Source organism: Cupressus sempervirens, chromosome 3 (genome assembly GCF_028749045.1).
Source record: "Cupressus sempervirens isolate cs-2001-9-10 chromosome 3, ASM2874904v1, whole genome shotgun sequence".
Taxonomy (NCBI): Eukaryota; Viridiplantae; Streptophyta; class Pinopsida; order Cupressales; family Cupressaceae; genus Cupressus; species Cupressus sempervirens.
Window position 1 is genome coordinate 745,288,760 of NC_143120.1, and position 19,719 is coordinate 745,308,478.

Below are 19,719 nucleotides of genomic sequence, written 5' to 3' on the forward strand. Positions count from 1 at the left end.
CTAAAGAAATATAATTATTTTAGAAAAGTGTTGTTTCAATAACTCTTACTATTTTTATGATTTTTTTAAATAACATATAAACATCATTTTATAGAGCTCAGAATCAAGAATATTCTCATATAGAATTTATAGTGTTTTAATTAGATATAATATATTATAATTAAAAAATTCTACAAGTATGTATTTTAACACCAAAAAAGATGTCAATTTTGAGAAAGAAAAAAATATTAAATCATATCAATTTTTTTAAAAAATTATATAGCGTTCTAGAGAAGAGAGCCCTATTTTATAATGTATAAATTTTCTACTAATTAGAATAGATTTGTTTTAAAAAATGTGGTGGGAGATGAAAACTATCGATTTCAGGTGAGTTGAAAATTGAATCATTATAAAAGAGAAAATATAGGTCTAAAGCTAATTTTTATTTTTGATTGTTCTAGCTGTATATGTTATCTATAACATAGTTTGAGATCAAAGGGAAATAGTTTTATTTACATCTAGTTTTGTGGTGGGAACTAGACCCCTAATTTTTTGTGTTTTTTAGCAGCTAAAAAATTATCTATAAAAATTAGGAAAATATATCAATTCTTATTCCAAATAATTATTAAAAATTACAATCCTAAACTTCATCTATTTCTACACATTTCATTAGTTTACTTCATTTTTAAATTCAAAATAATAATACCAATGTTATATCATTGAAGGTGAATAATTATACTTTTGTCAGCCTTTTCCTTTACAAAAGGGTGACACAGGTTTGTGCTTTTACCTAGGTACCTAACATGGTGGATTATCTAGGACATATATTACATTGTATGTATGCAATGTTTCTATGTATAACTTGGGGGGTGTTGGTATGTATAATTATTGCACTAACTAATTCATTCTCATAGGCTCTAAATAAACATCTTACTTTAGTTAGGGTCCATATAATAATAGTCATAGTTTAGGTGATTGAACCACCTCACAATAGGTGTTCCATAGTCATGCGCTAGGCCTGGCTTAGGAATAATCTATTCAAGCTAAGGATTACTTTTTCCCTACCATGAGGTGCATTTAGATTGTCAACCCAAGGATGTATACTTGAAATGGTCGGCACAGTATGTGCACTAGGTACCTTTATGAGTCATTATGCTTGTACTGCAGGAAAGTAAAAATGCAAAGGAAAGAAAACTACACTATTGCCATGGAAAGGAAAATACTGAATCTATGAATGTTTAAAACACAATGAAAAGATAACAAAGATTCCATCTTGACTCATCCACTAGACTGTTCTCGCAGATGCTGTAGGAACATTCATGAAATGTGATGCTACAAGAAGGAATTAACTAGTTATGTCTTACTTAAAATACTGCTAATGCTAGTAAAATAAATTTATTCTATCCTAATCTAATCCACCTTCCAAGTGGGCCCCCTTGGTTGGCTTCTCTAATCTACCAACACATAATAGAAGTGAAAGAGAACTAATTCATTTCATTAATCAGTCATTACATGATTCAGAATTGTAAAACACAACTGCAACAAATTGTGAATCAGTGTTCTCTCTTACTCGATAAAACTTATTAAAAACCAAAACTTCACACACAGGAGTCGATCCTGACATATATAGGGAATCTACTCTTTATTACATAATAGAAAAGTAACTTTCCTAAGTTAAGTCTACAGGAGAGAATATAGGAGAACAATTGAAAGCGAAAAGGAAGGATAACAGAATTGAGGAGGGAGCAATGAAGTCTCAACATCCACTTGTTACAACGTAAATGCAGAGAAGGCAATGGCTCGCAAAAGCTCCTCCTTATTCACTTCCATGTTTCCTGGAGTGGTTATAACTTCCTTTTTGTGGTTGTTCCTTGATGCTTGTTTCTCCTTGAATGCTGTCAGCAACCAACTTTTGGATTCTTCGCTCATCCTTTAATCCTTAGCATCAGGTTAGTTATGATATAAGACATATTTGTAAATAAACATCCATCAAACTAAATTCAAGCATAAGAATGCACATTTGGATATTTATATGAAATACTGCATATTAGATATAATTTAGGCAAAAGATGACATAGTTTTTCTACCCCATAAATAATCAAAGGTTTATCAGACATAGGCTTATAAGTGTTAAAACAAGGATAAAAAAAGTATCACAAAGTATCTTAAACATAATAAAATAAAGGCATTTTTTAGACTCATCATCTGGCCCTTGCTAAACTAATGCTTGTCCTCAAGCATTACACTTCTTTGTCAAAGATCTGAGCTCCACAACTTCTGTCTTTCCCTTTTTGCTGCTCTTGAAGGTGTAATAGAATCCTCTGGTCCTTTCCCATACTTCTCACCTGTGGTCTTCTTGCAACTTATCAAGTTTGTCAGCATCAATATCATACAGGGGCCATAAAAGCATTGGAGGTTGCATGGTCAAAGGACACCATAGCTCTGCCTTAGTTGCTTTCCCAGTTCTAAATATTTTGGAACTCTATATAGCACTGTTTCCAAATTAATAGGACTGTGCAACTCTAATTTCTTAAGAGAATTAGGTAACCGTGCCCTTCTACTTCTTACTCCGATCATAGCTCTCTGGAATGCAAAGTAGGGCAAGTTTTCATATTCGGCATACACTTTGGCTCTAGCAACAAATACCTTCTTTCTAACTTCTAGATTACTCTTCCCATAGGTTAATGTAAACCAGTCTCGAAGCATTTCTTCTGGTTGTTTACTTTCTGGCCTCAAGGGTAAAGGTTTTGTTCTCTCCTCATCTCTGTAATTAACCAGTTGTCTGTCATAATTTGCCTCATTAGACATCCATGACATAAAAGCTTTCAAATGCACATCTCCTATATAGAGCAAAAGATTCCACTCAGTTTCTGCAGGAATGACAAAATTATGAATATACAACTCACACAATAGAGTTTTCTGCCATGGTGGTAAGGTTTGATACAACCCATAAAACTCTTGTGTGGTTTTGAATTCTGCATTTACATTTCTGAGGGTTAACATCAACTAAAACAAAAGATATTGTTCTTTCAAACAAAAAGCATATACTCGAGGAGGTGGTCTGCAAGCAAGAGCTTGATCAGCTAATTTAAGTGCATGTTCCATGTGTTGTTTCTGTCTTTCTAGCTGTTCTTTCAATTCTTCAATCTCCTCATTTTGTGATGTTATGATCTTGCTCATTCTTTTCTTCTCCTCTTTCCATAGTGCTTTAGCAAATAAATGCTGTCCATATAATTGGAAAAGGAGTTTTTGCAAGGTGACAACACTGTTATCCTCTTTATAATCTTTTTTCTTTTTCTGTTCCCACCATAGATGTTTCGTCAAACTATTGATCCATGTTGACTTATATGGGACTAAAGCAGTATTCAAATCATGACATTCAGGAACTAATTCATTCTCATGGCTTGAAACACTTGGTAAATCCATTGAGGTTTCATTAATTTCTTGCTCACATGCTCTAGGAGGATTACCAAAAGCTTCTGTCATCTCATTGTGAAGAGGAGAATGGTCAAAAATTATCTACACAGGAGACTCTGGAGCAGGTGCTTTAGACAATATAGGATCTTTAAAAATCTACCCTCTCATTCTAGGGCTTCTTCGCAAAGGAGTCTCTTCTTGTACTACTGTCTTTTGCCTACTTTTCTGTTTTGGTGTCACTGCTGCAGGATTAGTTGCTGTAGGAACCTTCTTTGTTTTCTTCTATTGCTTAATTACAAGACTAGGTTTTTGTTGAGTAGCGGTTTCTTTTGGTGACTTCCGTTTCCTTTTAGCTTTACTAGTAGTGGGTTTAGGGATGTCCTGTTCAGGTGGAGGCACATTCTCTTGAATGGAAGCAAATTTTGGTTCAATCCCTTGTGCATTTTCTATTTTAGCTCCCTCAATATTTTGTTCTACAAGCTCACTACTGGGAACTACATTTTCCTCACCCTGCCATACACTAAGGTCAACTTGGGATTGTAAGATTTTAAATTTCACAAAGTCATCCTATGTCAAAGGGGATACATCCCTAAGAGACCTTTCTATTAACAACTTAATCAAGGTATGGTGAGTGAGAAAATTATCTTTCCTTTTTTGAGTCTCTTCTGCACTAATACAAAGCATATTATACAAAAAATTTGGAAGATTCATAGCAATATTGTGCCTTATACAACTAAGCAACTTAAAATGGTGTGCATGTAAGTGAAAAAATCTGCCTTCACAAGTAAAATACCTGATGACATGCATTGCTAGCTCAGGGTATGGAGGCGGCAAAGACAATCTCTTGTACCCCTACTTTGTAACATCCAATTGAGGGTCATGTGGGGTAGTGAACTGGGCCCTTGCTGACCTAGCGTCATGCGAGCTTGGATAATGCTCTCCAACAGAAGGTAACCCTATTACTTTTGCAATTTGTTCTTCTGTTGCAATTACTATCAAACCCCACACAAAAGCTTCACCTTCATCATATGTCCTGGTGAATTCTACAGCTGCTTCTTCACCATATGCTGTTAAATTCAAACAATAACCTAACCACCCCCATGCATTGAATCTTCTTACTACTTCTACGTTAGAGAGCAACAAAATGTGCTCAACCGGCTCTCTTCTCTGTAAACCTCATCCCATTTCGTGATACTACTTTTGCTACTCTATTTCTCTCTCCCTTTCTGAATGCATACTTTAAGACTCTGCGTTATTTCTCAGATGCTTCACCACTTCTTTTTGGGAACATTAATTGCCATAACCAATTGCTATGTGCATTAATTAAACTTTAGGTAAAAGTAAATCATGAATTTGCGTGAAAATTGCCCAAAAACATGGTTCAAATGCCAAAATTTTAAAAATGGGTCACATCATGGCTTAGCATGAAAAGTTTCGCACAAACAAGAAAAAAAAAATTCATTTAGAAAGTGGGAGTACAACACTTGACATGGCATACGTATGGAAAAAAGTTCTCATTAATAAAGGGTAATGCCAAGATTTTAGAAAATCATCACAGTTAATAAGGCATGTCATTGGATAGTATGACACTCCCCTGCCCCCTGCTAATTTTATGACAAGTGTCCTCACTTGTCAGACTAGTATGGGTGAGGGACTAGAATACGCCGTAATTATAGAGACTATGCAGTATTATATATAATTAACAAAATTTGCAAACTTATAAATGAATAATAGTTTGAAAATGTTTATACCTGCCAAGTGGATTGTCACATGCTCCAAAAAAAGGTGGCAGAAATAATGTAAATGGCAACATCCATCAGCATGTGCAGATTTGATTGAAAACACAAAAACCTAATTATGTAAAAAGTGAGTGGATGGAAGATTAAGAAATGGAGTGGGGTGGGTGGATGGAAGGTTAAGATATGAATGGAAAGAAATATCATGAAAAGAAAATGGACTTTATGTGAACATAAAGTTATTATTATGGACATGCAAATTAGAATTAATGTTGAAGAGGAGCAGGTGGATGGTTTTCATCTTCTGCTACAAGAAGAGATACTTCAGTTGTTGTTGGATCCGATTATTCGAACTGTTGCATGAATTTGACTTTGTTTGAGGCTATTTGTAAAGCTTAAGTCGATGACCGTTGATCAACATTTTGAAAGGCACATCATCAATTATGGTTATTTGAACTGTTCCATTGTCAAAGACATGGATGATTTGATATGGTCCTAACCATCGCATCTGCAGCTTCCCTGGCATATCCTTAAAGCAAAAATCAGACAATAATGCCCAGTCACCAGCTTTGAACTATTTGTTGAGGATATGAGAATCATGCTAGTGTTTTCTCTATTTTTGCACTAGTTCAGTGTATTCTAAAGTAGTCTTGCGCATTTCATCCAAAGAATTAAGATGCAGGAGGCATTCTCTTTGTGCTGTAGGAAGATCAATATCTAAGGTCAAGGCTATTCTTAAAGTCTTGTGTTCAAATTCAATTGGAAGCATTGCCACTTTCCCATACAAAAGCTCAAATGGTGTGAATTTGGTAGTGGTTTTTCAAGTTGTTCTATAAGCCCAAACAACTTCTTGTAACCGGCTGGTCCAATCTCGATGATGCAAATGGACTATTTTAGTTAAAATATTTTCTAGCTCACGGTTGGTAACTTCTGCTTGTCCATTGGCTTGTGGATGATAAGGACTAGATCTGCGATGCTTGATGTTATACTATTTCATCAACTCTGAAATCAGGTTGGAAGTAAACTATGTGCCTTGATCAGTAACCAATTCTTTAGGAACTCCATAGTGTGTAAAAATCTCTTCATACAGGAATTCGGCAACTTTTTCATCACAGGCATGCTTCATAGCCTTAACCTCAACCTATTTGGTTAGGTAGAAAGTACAAACTAGAATATAAGACTTCCCATTGGATGGAGGATCAATAGGACCGATGAAGTCCATTCCCCATTTGTCAAATGGTGTTACCACCACTTGAGGATTCAGAGGCATTTCATCTATTTTGGTTGGGCGACCCATTCTTTGGCATTGGTCACACTTTCTTGTATAATTGATTGCATCTTTATGAAGGGTAGGCCAATAGTAACCAATGGCTAAGATTTTGAAAGCTATTCTTTTGGTTGCAAAATGTCCTCCGTAGGGCTCATTATGACATGCATGCAAAATATCATATGTCTCATCTTCTCTTACACATCTGTGCACAACTTGATCAGGTCCAGTATAGAACAAAAAATTGGCTATCCATGAGAAATGGAAGCTTTTCTGTATGAGCAACTTTCTCTCCTTATAAGAAAAATGTGCTGGTGTCTTATTAGCTACAATGTAGTTAGCAATATCTACATACCATGGAACTTTAACAGCAATATGAAACAAATGTTCACCTAGAAATGCATCATCTACCAGAGTAGTATCAGTATCATGATGATTGATTCTTGACAAATAATCAACTATGACATTTGTTTTTCCAGGCTTATCCACTGTGGTTATGTCAAATTCTTGTAGCAATAGTAACCATCTTGCTAACCTGCCAGTTATAGTAGGTTTGTTCATGAGATATTTGATTGCTGCATGATCAGTATGAACATAGATAGGATAACCTGTGATGTAATGCCAAAATTTATTTAGAGCATAGACTACAGCTAACAATTCTTTTTTAGTCACTGTGTAATTTAGTTCTGGGCCATGAAGACTCTTACTGATAAAATAAATGGCATTTTCAAGATTTGAGTGTTTCTGTGCTAAAACTGCACCTATGGCATAATTAGAAGCATCTGTATATATGTGAAAAGGTAGGTTCCAATTAGGGCCTTGTAAAATTAGAGCTGTGGTCAAAAGTTGCTTAAGATGCAGGAAAGCTTTATCACACTTAGGTGTCCAATTGAATTCAGCTTCTTTGGTGAGCAACTTGTACAAGGGACTGGCTATTTTACTGAAGTCTTTTATAAAATGCTTGTAATATCTAGCATGTCCCAAAAAAGATCTGATATCTTTTAATTTAGTGGGTATGGGTAATGTTTGAATTACCTCAATTTTAGCTGGGTCTACTTGTATACCTGCAGTAGATATGAAATGACCGAGTACCACACCCTCTTGCATGAGCATGAAACACTTTTCACTATTTAGTGCCAAATTATGTTCTTGACATCTTACCAAAACTTTGTCAAGATTTATCATTGCTTCTTCAAAAGTAACTCCAAATTTTGTAAAGTCATCCATATAGATTTTCATACAATCATGTGATATATCAGCAAAAATACTAATTACAGCCCGTTGAAACATTGCAGGAGCATTACAAAGACCAATTGGTAAAACAGAGTATGCAAAAGTACCCCATGGATAGGTAAATGTAGTTTTGTCTTGGTCTTTAGGAGCAATACTGATTTGATTATAGCCACTATATCCATCTAAAAAGGAGAAGTACTTCTTTCCAACTAGTGTATCCAAAACTTGATCTATAAAGGGTAAAGGAAAATGATCTTTTTTAGTAGCCTTATTCAACTCCCTATAATCTACACAAATTCTCCATTTTCCTCCTTTCTTAGGTACTATAACCAGTGGTGATACCCATTTACTATCAGATATAGGATAGATAAAGCTAGCATCAAGCAGTTTCTGCAATTTTGTTTTGACTATTTCTCTGAGGCTTGGATTTATCCTCCTCTAAGGTTGAAAAAGTGGTAGACAACCTTCATTAATGTATATCTTATGGGTACACAGTGTAGGGCTTAATCCTTTCATATCACCATAATCCCAAGAAAAATTCTTCTCATGCTTCTAAAGAAATTCTTTTAATTTTTCCATCTGTACAGATGTCAATTTGGGGTTAACATGTAGTTTATGGCCTTTACTCAGTTCAATAGGAATAGTGGATTCTACCATACCAATTTCAGAGATTGGGCTTCCTTCTAATTCACAGGGAAGTAGTGAACAAAGATTTTCAGGTTTCTTAAGTAAAGTACAACTTGTATCACACTCCTCATATGTAATCAATTCTAATATAGATCTTTTAGACACATCTTTTCCTACCACATAAGTGTTGGTAAGGATGTTCTGGATTACTGAATCTTCTTCTTGCAACTTTAGAAAAGATTGCCTATGTAACATCATAAGTTGTACTATGGAATTTATCTCTTCTTCTTCATCTCCTAAATTTGGCCAAAAAGATGTACTCAAATCTGGTAATGGTTGTGCAGAAGGATATAGATCAAATTGCTTGGTTGCTTGGCCATTTGATATGGTCATATTTTTTGATCTGCAATTTATGTTTGCATCAACTGTGGCCAACCATGGTCTACCTAGAATGACAAGATAGCTAGATAGGTTTACTTTAGGGGACAAAATCATGAAGTCCACAGGATATTCTAGGGAATCTAAGGTCACAACAATATTTTCTATCATTCCATCAAGAATGATAGTGGAACTATCTGCAAGTTGCAGAATAGTTTGTGTGGGCCGTAATCCTTCTATTTGTAACTTCTTCATGGTTTCTTTAGTCATCACATTTATAGCAGCTAACAAATCTATTAAGGCATTTTTAACAAATTGACCATTTATGCTGACACTTACTACTGGACTCCCTGGGTCAGAATATTTTGGTGAAATCACTCTTCCTAACATGATATCAGCTAAGTGTCCAACAACATGAACTGTGGTAGGATCCTTCTTCTTCCTTCCAGGTTTCTTTAGACAAGCTTCCCTTATAGCTTTTCCATAAGTAGGAATGTCCTTAATAGCTTGAAACAAAGGTATTTGGACATGCATATTCTTCAACTGATTAACAATGTCAAAGGGTTGTTCCTTGCTTTGTTCAGGTTCCTTTTGTATTAGTTGGTCTAGAAAAGGAGACTCTACTATTGGTTGAACTGGTATTGGTATGGTAACATTAGTTGGGTCAATAGGTTCATCAACCAAAGGTTCTAATGCTGTAGGAGAGTCTGATACTTCAGTTATAATAGGTGGCTTTGGTGCTGGTAAGGTCGTTCTAGATCTCAAATGTATATCTGCGATATCTAGGGCATAAGCAAGGTATTGCTAGGTATCAACACTATACATGGGCTGCTGTGGTTGACAATTTAGATTTGGCTAAGGCTATGCAGGTAGCTGTGTTTGCTTTTTAGGTCCACTATTTGTAGGTGGTGGCATTAAAGTAGGTTGTTGAGCTAGAGGGGGTAATTGTGGAGCACTAGTATTTTGGTTAGGCCATTGTTGAGATCCCTTCCATTAGTTTGGAGATTTCCAATTCCCTTGGGGTGGTTGCCATTGGTTTTGCTAGTTCTGGGGCCATTGGTTATTCTACTAGTTAGGCCAAGGTTGTTGGGAATTTTGAGACCATTGAGACTGTTGTGGGTTATTTTGCCCAGCATTATTCCAATTGGGTTGGTTTTATGGAGGACCTTGGGTATTGCAGTTTTGCAATTGATTACCATATGAATTTAAATTTTGCAAGGGGTCTTGAGGCATACCTTGACATTGAGCCCATGGTCAGTGTTGAGCAACAAAGAATACTTGCTCATCATCACCATCTATCTTTACATATCCAGTTGGAAGATGCTGGTTCTCCATGCTTGCAACCAATTTATAGTGGCAATCCTTCTTTTTCTTTCGAAAATGAGGATAGTACTCAGCTAGTTGTAACTCAGCCTCTGCTTGCTTCTTCTTTGCAGTCATTGTATCCAACTATGTAGCAACATCATTAATGATGTCTTGTTTAAAATTTGACAAACAAATTGGATATTTCAAGTTTTGAAATGCCTTGACTAATTCCTTTTGTAACCATAGAGCGAGGTCCTCGACCTTTCTTCATGGTTGACCTTGAGTAGTTCTAACATATCTTTTTGAGGTCATCCCATTGAGCTTGATATACATCTCCATTGGCCATCAGGTCCAATGCTTCCAAACAGTCTTCATTCACTCCTCTTAGAAAGACTAGTTTTTGGGAATCTTCAGACAATGTGTGCTGAGGATTCTTTTGTAGTGTATATAAAAATCGAGAAACATAGTCTTCTAATGTCTCTTCCTCCTTCTATGATATCCTAAAGATATCATCTCCTCTTGTGCTAGATGCTTTGCAATATTCTTTATATTTTTCCAAAAACAAGGCTTGCATTTCATCCCAATTCGCAGCTGCATTGGCTCCTACGCCCATGAACCATCGTAAAGCTGATTCTTTCAATGTGGTTGGAAATAATTTAAGCTTATGGGCATCAGTGTTGTAGTTGAAACTACGACAAAGGATGTTGAACTCAAACAAGAAGGTATCAGGGTCTTCAGTTGCAAGGCCATAGAACTTCAGAAGAGTAGTGGGAGGTATATTCTTGAGATTGGCATTGGTTATGAGACTTGGAAGTGGAAATGGAAAAGTGGGTTGTGCCATGACTGGTGGGACTGGATTATGAAGTTGCTGCTAAAAAGGAATGTTAGGCACTGGATGATTAACAACTGGTAGATTCAAGGTAGTGCTATCAAGAAGACTAGCCAATAGTTCAGTGAAAGGTTGGAGACCAAATATATCTAGGGATTCAGCTCTTGATGATGATACTGTGGGGAAAATAGGACTTGCATCTTCAAAGGATAACTCAACTTCTTCTTCAACTTCTTCATTCAAATTAACAGATCCTTGTGGAAGAAATCTTCCATATTCATCTCATCGTCTTCCTCTTCGATGCATGCAACTAAAATTTTCACACTAGTAAAAAGAACTTAATCTAAAAACTATGACTCAAAAAATGCTCCTATCTTGACACCATCCTTGACAACGGTGCCAAAAATGAACCGCCTCACAATAGGTGTTCCATAGTCATGCGCTAGGCCTAGCTTAAGAATAATCTATTCAAGGTAAGGACTACTTTTCCCCTACCATGAGGTGCATTTAGATTGTCAACCCAAGGACATATACTTGAAATGGTCGGCACAGTATGTGCACTAGGTACCTTGATGAGTCATTATGCTTGTGCTGCAGGAAAGTAAAAATGCAAAGGAAGGAAACTACACTACTATTGTGGAAAGGAAAATACTAAATCTATGAATGTTGAAAACACAATGACAAGATAACAGAGATTCCATCTTGACTCATCCACTAGACTGTTCTCGCAGATGCTGCAGGAACGTTCATGAAGTGTGATGCTATAGGAAGGAATTAACTAGCTACATCTTACTTAAAATACTACTAATGCTAGTAAAATGAATTTATTTATCCTAATCTAATCCACTTTCCAAGTGGGCCCCCTTGGTTGGCTTCTCTAATCTACCAATGTAGGATAGAAGCTAAAGAGAACTAATTCATTTCATTAATCAGTCATTACATGATTCAGAATTGTAAAACACAATTGCAACAAACTATGAATCAGTGTTCTTTCTTACTCGATAAAACTTATTAAAATCCAAAACTTCACACACAGGAGTCGATCCTGACATATATAGGGAATCTACTCTTTATTACATAATAGAAAAGTAACTCTCCTAAGTTAAGTCTGCAGGAGAGAATATAGGAGAACAACTGAAAGCAGAAATGAAGGATAACGGAATTAAGGAGGGAGCAATGAAGTCTCAGCAGCTGCTTGTTACAACATAAATGTAGAGAAGGCAATGGCTCGTAAAAGCTCCTCCTTATTCACTGCCATGTTTCCTAGAGTGGTTATAACTTCCTTTTCATGGTTGTTCCTTGATGCTCGTTTCTCCTTGAATGCTATTGGTAACCAACTTTTGGATTCTTCTGCTCTTTCTTTAATCCTTATCATCAGGTTAGTTATGATATAAGACATATTTACAAATAAACATCCATCAAACTAAATTCAAGCATAAGAATGCACATTTGGATATTTATATGAAATACTGCATATTAGATATAATTTAGGCAAAAGATGACATAGTTTATCTACCCCATAAATCATTAAAGGTTTATCAAACATAGGCTTATAAGTGTTAAAACAAGGATAAACGCAGTATCACAAAGTATCTTAAACATAACAAAATAAAGGCATTTTTTAGACTCATCAGTGATGTTATCACAATACTGATTTTCCACCTTAATTGGGACTTCTACCTGTGGTCCTCATACATTTATCAATTTTATATATTTAGTAGATGTGTTGCACAATCACCTTTCCATATTAGTGATCCACCTTTAGTGTACATGTGGCACACATGTATTTTCACCTTGGAGGGTAATCCAAATTTTTTATACATGTGAAATGTTTAATTTTTACCTTACATTGGTGATAAGTTATTTATTTATCATGTAATAAGATTAAAACACTTGTCATAATCTTATACACTCTCATATGTTCTATGTTGGAAATGTAATGAAAATAAAGTGAATGAGAGGGGGGGATGGGTAAAATTGCAGTGGGGATGACACCCACAACCTTCACTACTATAGTAATAAAGTTGACCTATTAGGGCTTACAAATTGATCACCTCTGGTGATCTACCCTATTAGGAGTACGAAAGAATTATAGGTCCACCTTGCAAAATGATCTTGGAATACAATAAAGTATCTACTCTATTAAGAGACTTAGATTAAGATTGTTAGGTCCACCTAGTTAAAGGATTTGACTGATGCACCTATTAGGATGAATTAGTAAGATGATATCACTCTTTAATACAACTTGATTTGCTAAATAAGATCCTTTGAATAATCTGATCACTTGACTATGATGGATGAGTCTTTTCTATGCTCTTTATATTTCCTTGTAGCATGATCACATATTCTACTCCATATTTGCCTCTTATCTCCAAAATAATTATGTAACTTGTATATTTTACACTAGACAAATGAATTTTTCTTCCTTATACATCCTTCAAACAATGAATCTATATCAAGTTGGCTCCCATAATATATATTTTCATAAAAACTATACCTTTAGGTCAGCTCAAGTAATAATTCTCGGGTAATAAAGTGCTTATGATCTTCTACTATTACTTGAGAAATACAGAGAGTTTGGGTGATGTTGAACCTTGGTTTGCACTAGATACTCGAGTGACACTATGGAGCTCGAGTGATATGGCTAACTTGGTTTACATAAAGAGCTTAGTTAGCTCTATGAAATTGGTTCACACACAAAGTCTATTTCCTATTGATAATACTGGACAATTTGGGATACACTATAATATTTTCCCTAATGGAAAGCTTGATTTTAGTATTAACTGATCTTCTAGGATAGCTAAGTGGTTTGTCACTAATTGAAAATATGTCTTTCCATAGGGTCAACAGTCTCCCCCTTTGGCATTAGTGACATAAACACTTATCCTGAGTGGTTCTGAATATAATAAAAAATTTCTTAAAAATTTCTTGTCAAAAATACCCCTTTGCATGTGCATGGTTTTGTTACTCGGTTTGAACTAGAATGGTGTAGTTTGGTTGCAAATATAATTGAATATTGGATTCTTCAAAGTTCTTTTTGTTTGACTGAACATCTGATCTATATTAGATAAATATTCCTCTATACATTTTCTTATGTACATATTTCCTCCTTGTTTAGATACATACTACGTTTTCCCCCTTTTTTGTTTCAAATGCCAAAAAATATATACTTACATAGTAATACCAAAATGTGTGAGGAAATCGTTATGAACTTTCTAAATTAAAGACAGTTTATCCCAATTCTCTTATAGTACCATCAAGGTGTCCAATTTAATCTGGAGTTCATCTGATAACTCCATCATGAGATCTACAACTAAGAAGTTCATTTCATGTACTAGTGTCTTGGCATGTGCCAAATACTTTTGCATCACATCCATATGAGGGAGTATCATACTTTGGATATCTGTAATGGTTGCCCTTATCCTAGCTTCCTCTCTCAACAACTCTACCTACAAATCTGTCAAGAATATGACCTTTACAAAATGATTTGAGCTGGTGCTTAGGTCAAGTGCTAATTAACTAGCACTTCTCTTTAAATCTCCATCAATTTTTGTGAGTTTATCTTTTATTTGCTTAGTGAAAATTGATGTATCACACAATTTTGTGAACAATAAAACAATATTCTTCACAAATCCTTCAAGTGTTCCCAATTATATTGGAAAGTTCCGCTTGATCAATAACAATATTCTTTGCTACATTTTCTAAAACTTTGTTCTCAAACTTTCTTTCTACCCTTTGCAAATATTTCTCCTACCCATATATATCTTTATTGAATTTATTTACAAAATCTACTAATTCTTCTATAATAGGGGCCTCATTATTTATCTCTTTTTTTGGTACATCCAAAAATATGTCCTTGATGTCTTCAAGAACTTTTTCTTTGTCTCTTTCTTCTCTCAACTTCCTTTGCTATTCCCTTTTTCTCCATAGATCACTAAGGATCTCTATCAGATCAGTAGTGAGATTGGATTGATCCTAATTTGGAACCACAATTTTAGTATTTACGTCTATCTAATAAAAAATCTTTTCTTTTTCCTTACCTTTTTCTTTGAGAGAGATAATGATTTCTTTTCCTTTCCCCTCATCTTTCTTCTTCTCTCTATTCGGTTGGCTCAAATGTGATTTTGTGCTTCCTTTTTCAACCTTGTCCTCATCCTTAGGTTCTTTCTTGATTAAAGCTATCCTAGGGGTAGATTGAGTTTATACTCAAGTCCTACTTAGGTGGATGGAAGAATTTTCTCCTTCTATAATTGGCCTACACTGGGTGTAGCAATGGCTTGGCACAAAGTGGAGGGTAGAGATGTAATCACTACTTGTACCATCATCTCTGCATCAAAATCTACAACATTTTGGACCTCATATTCTTCATCTTTCTTTAATTTTCCCTCTTCCTTAAAAATTGTGTTCCACAACTTTGTTGTGGATTGCACAACATCCTCAATATTATTTGTCAAAATTTGGAAGGCTTTGAATATGGGAGTCTTCTTATTCTCATGTTTTGTCATGGCCTCCTTGATTTTTGCATTTGAGAGGTTAGGCATGACACTTTTTAGAGTTTTCTCTCTAATGTACCTTTCTTTTTTAACAACTAATTCCACCTCTATCTAACTTCCTTCAATAGGACATCAGGAGCTTGGCCTTTTAGCTCATTAGGATCATACTTCCATTTTTCCATCTTGTCCACTAGAGCACATTCAATCTACTTTTACTATTCTCTACCTCTGGTTTCATACTTGATGTACTTGAAACTTGTCATTCTACTTCCTTCTCTTAGTCTCTTAACTTATTGTGCAAAGGATAGTGGATGCTTCTTTAACTAAATGATAGGAGTATTCTCCTCTTCATCATCTTCATCTTGAAGTATCAACTTCCTCTTGGTTTTTTTGGTAGTAGTGAATACAGGGGTAGCTTCTTTCTTAGGAGTAATCTTCTTGGGTGCCCTTGTAAAAACTTTTCCCTTTTCCTTTGGATTTTATTGCTCTTCTTCTTCCTCTTCATCTCCATTTTCTTCCTCTTCCTCTTTACCTTTTTAATTAGTAAGCATGAGAGGGTCAAATTTCAATTTCTTCTTTAGGGTTTCCATCCTCTTCTTCCCTCTCTTCAAGATTTAAGGATTCTCTATCTCTAGAGATATCCCAATATTTTCTTCTTCATAGGTGCTAAAGTATGTTGCATTAGGGTAAAAAGGTTCATTGAGAAGAGCCTCTATGATATCCCTTATATCATCTATGTTGAATTCATATCCCAAGGGTTATACCCACACAATCCTAGGAATAATTGCCTGAATATGAGTATATTTCTCAACCAACTTCTGAGGTATCCTATAGCTGCTCTATATTTTCTCTTTGAATTTTTCAAAATATGCTTTCATAATCCCATCAAAATTCTCTCTTGATTCTTGAATGAATTCATTGATTTGATAAATCATAGGTCTGTCCTTACTCTATACCACACTATCTTTGGAAGGAAACAACTTTTGAACATAAAATAATAAACACATTAGTAGGGATCCAAACTTACATATGTTTTTGTTTGGAGCTCAGATGCTTTCCATGTTCTTTCTAAGTTGACTGAGATGCAACTTGGTGAGGTAAAATGATAAATTATTCTTCACCACCTTGTAAGCCAAGTCAACAACTTTACATGAGACACTGTTTGGTATACTCAAGCTATAGATCTTATGTGCATGACATGGATTTTTAATTTTATATCCATGTTACTAATATTATTAAGATTCATTCCTCTTCCATCCATTCTGCTAGGGTCTGTTTTGTTAATTCACCTCAAGATAGGGTTTTTGTTGTTTTAGGTCTATCTAACATAGGTTAACTTGTTACTCAGTGAATCATCTTCTTCATAATCTTCACAAGTTTCTCAAGCCAGAAGGACATGTCACACACTCTGTTAAAAAAACCTGATCCACCTAAGCTTAAAATCCCTCAAGATATATAGGGCGCGAGTCAAACCCTTGATCTCCAAGTGTCTATGTTCAGACTTGAGTAATCCATTGTCACATAGGGAATTTTATGCATTATTAATCTCAAACATACCTAATTATTGAATAGTACAATGGTAAAGTGACTTGATATCATTAATTAGTAGTACTTTTGGTCGAATGACCGAATGCACTCCCATTGGATCCTTTTTCTCAGAAATTGCTAGATGTAGTTTAAAATTTAGTGCCTTGCAAGCCATATTCTTCACTAATGTTTTTGAACCCTTTTTCACTTTCAAGTTGGAGCTAGATGCCATGATTACTCAGTGAGTGATGGAATTCACAATAGTTGGAGACTTCATTCTCCAATACTTAAAATTTGTCTAAAAATCACCCTGGTTCTCAAAATTGCTCTAAAAATTGAATGCAAGGTAACAATAAAACCCTCAAATTTTCCTTTTATTAGAAATTTTTAAAATTTAGGGCCTCTTAAATGTATCATATAGTGGTAGGTGATACAACTCATTAAAGACATTTGAACTCGACATGAATTGATCCTTCCATAACTCAGTTAGAAATAGGTTCTAACTTTGCTCGATGACAACAAGTAACTTGGTTACAACTAAGTTGTAACTCAGCTAAAACATAACTCTACTATTTTGCATTATGCATCTTTCTATGCTGATTTGACTTGCTTCCTTCTTGTGCATCTAGAACTAATGTGAGATGTTCTTGATTTCCTAGTTCCAATCATCTCCATGGATGCCTAGTTGGATGTGGATGCTTCACCCAATTGACTATATTGGATGATGATAACTTCTTTCCTTGGAATTTCTTCTGCTTTTCTTACCCATTTTTGATTCCTCTAAGTTCCAATTTCTTTAATCTTTGACTTATCTATTTTTTCTTCATCATTATTTGTTGTATCTCTACTAATGCAATTTCTTTCCAAGTGACCTATCTTCTTGCACACATACCATCTTATATTGGTATTTCTTTTTTTGATGTGAGTTTCTACACAATTTACTCCAATGTGTCCATATTCTCCACAATAATGACATCTTCCCCATGTATTGTAGTCCCAACCAATAAATGCTCTTTGTCTGGTTCCATTGAGCTGAATGTTTGGATTTGGTCTTCACTCTGAAGATTTGTGACCTTGTTTGTGACATGTGAAACAATTCCTTTCAAACTTTGATTTGGTTCTACATTCATTTTCCTTGTGACCATACTTATTGCAATTGTAACATTGACCTTTGAACTTAGGTTGCATCGTAGTGTTCCAACAAATATTTGATGTATGATCTATTTTTCCACAAGTGTTACATGTAGGCCTTTTATTCTTCTATGCTCCTTGCTGTGATAATTCTCCTTGATTGGTATACCTTAAACCAGTAGTTCCTTTGGGTCTATTTAGAGATTTCTCATTTTATTGACTCACACTTTCTTGTGATCTCAATCTTCTCTTATTTAGTTCCTTTTTAGCCCTTGGCTCACTCTGGAGTCTCTAATTTTTTTTCTCTTGGATTGGTTATTCCTTGATTAGCATCATCTAGTTGATCAACCATGTCTACTTGATTTTGAGATAACTACTGAGCTTCATTGATCTTTTCCTCTAACCTTGAAGCAAGTAGCCTTCTATCTTCATCTTCCATTTCTTTATCATTTATTGCTTTGTTCTTTTTCTCCATGACTTCACATAGCCTGACTAAGTGAAATTTTCATTCTCTTTTCAACTTTCTTACTTCTTCTTGTAAAGTAGTATTTATCACCAATAGATCTTCTATAATGGCATCTACTTCTTCTAAGCTTCTTTCTTTGTATAGGTCTTCTATAGTTTCTTCTATGTAGAGGTTGTCATCCATTTGTATAGCCATTTCGTTTCTTCCTTTTAGAGAGTGAGTGAGTTGTGCCTTGAGTATCTTGACTTTCTCTATATCCATATGAAGATCTAAATTTTCATTTTCAATAGCTTTCTCCAACTTGTACACTTCCATTACTTCAGATCTTTACTCTCTAGCTATTAAGCCTCTGATATGAGGACCTTTCTCTAATACCAATTATTGGAAATGAATTAACAAGAAAGTGACTTGGGGGGGGGGGGAGGATCAGGAACCAATAAAAATTCTCATACTTAGATTACTTCTTCAGATTATCTAATCTTCTTCCATGCATGAATGTAAAGTAATTGAGAAATCAACACCTTAACACATTGACACAAGATATGGTAACCTAGAAACCCTCCAAGTAGAAGGTAAAACTCAGGTGGGGATGACACGCACAAGCTTCACTACTATAGTAATAAAGTTGGCCTATTAGGGCTTAAAAATTGATCACTTCTAGTGATCTACTCTATTAGGAGTGTGAAGGACTACTAGGTCCACCTTGCAAAAGAATTTTACAATATAATACAATATTTGCTAGATTGAGAGACTTAGCTTAAGATTGTTAGGTCCACTTGGTTAAAGGATTTGACTAATTCACCCATTGGGATGAATCAATAAGATGATCTCTTTAATATAACTTGATTTTTTGAATAACATCCTTTGAATAATTTGATCACCTGACTATGATGGATGAGTTTCTACCATGTTCTTTATACTGCCTTCTAGCCTAATCACATATTCTACTCCATATTCACCTCTTATCTCCAAAATGATCATGTAAATTGTATATTCCACAATTGACAAATATAATTTTCTTCCTTATATATCCTTCAAACAATAACTCGATATCAAGTCAGCTGCCACAATATATATCTTCATAAAAACCAAATATACCTTTAGGTCAGCTCAAGTACCGATGCTCGAGCAATACAATGCTTATGATCTTGTGCTATCATTTGGGCATACAAAGAGCTTAGGTGATGCTAAAACTTGGTTGGAACTAGATGCTTGGGTGACACTATGGAGCTTGGGTGATATAGCTAGCTTGGTTTACATAGAGAGCTTGGTTAACTCTGTGAACTTACTTCACACAAAAAGTTTGTTTCCCATTGATAATACTGAACAAG

General features: G+C 35.1%; 1 protein-coding gene across 7 annotated transcripts in view; it reads right to left on the reverse strand.

The window, feature by feature from the left end:
- LOC149568972 (MADS-box transcription factor 21-like) overlaps nucleotides 1-19,719 on the reverse strand; it is a 376,483-nt gene that overhangs the window by 172,722 nt on the left and 184,042 nt on the right. The window contains exon 7 of one of the 7 annotated variants that reach the window (XM_089821780.1): nucleotides 11,736-12,130. The exons of 5 other annotated variants lie outside the window; for them this stretch is intronic. In XM_089821780.1, coding sequence (XP_089677906.1) covers nucleotides 12,095-12,130 — 36 coding nt within the window. In that variant the 3' untranslated portion in view covers nucleotides 11,736-12,094. Of the gene's footprint in view, nucleotides 1-11,735; nucleotides 12,139-19,719 lie in introns of those variants that run through there. One more of the 7 variants, XM_089821784.1, reaches the window with a different exon arrangement.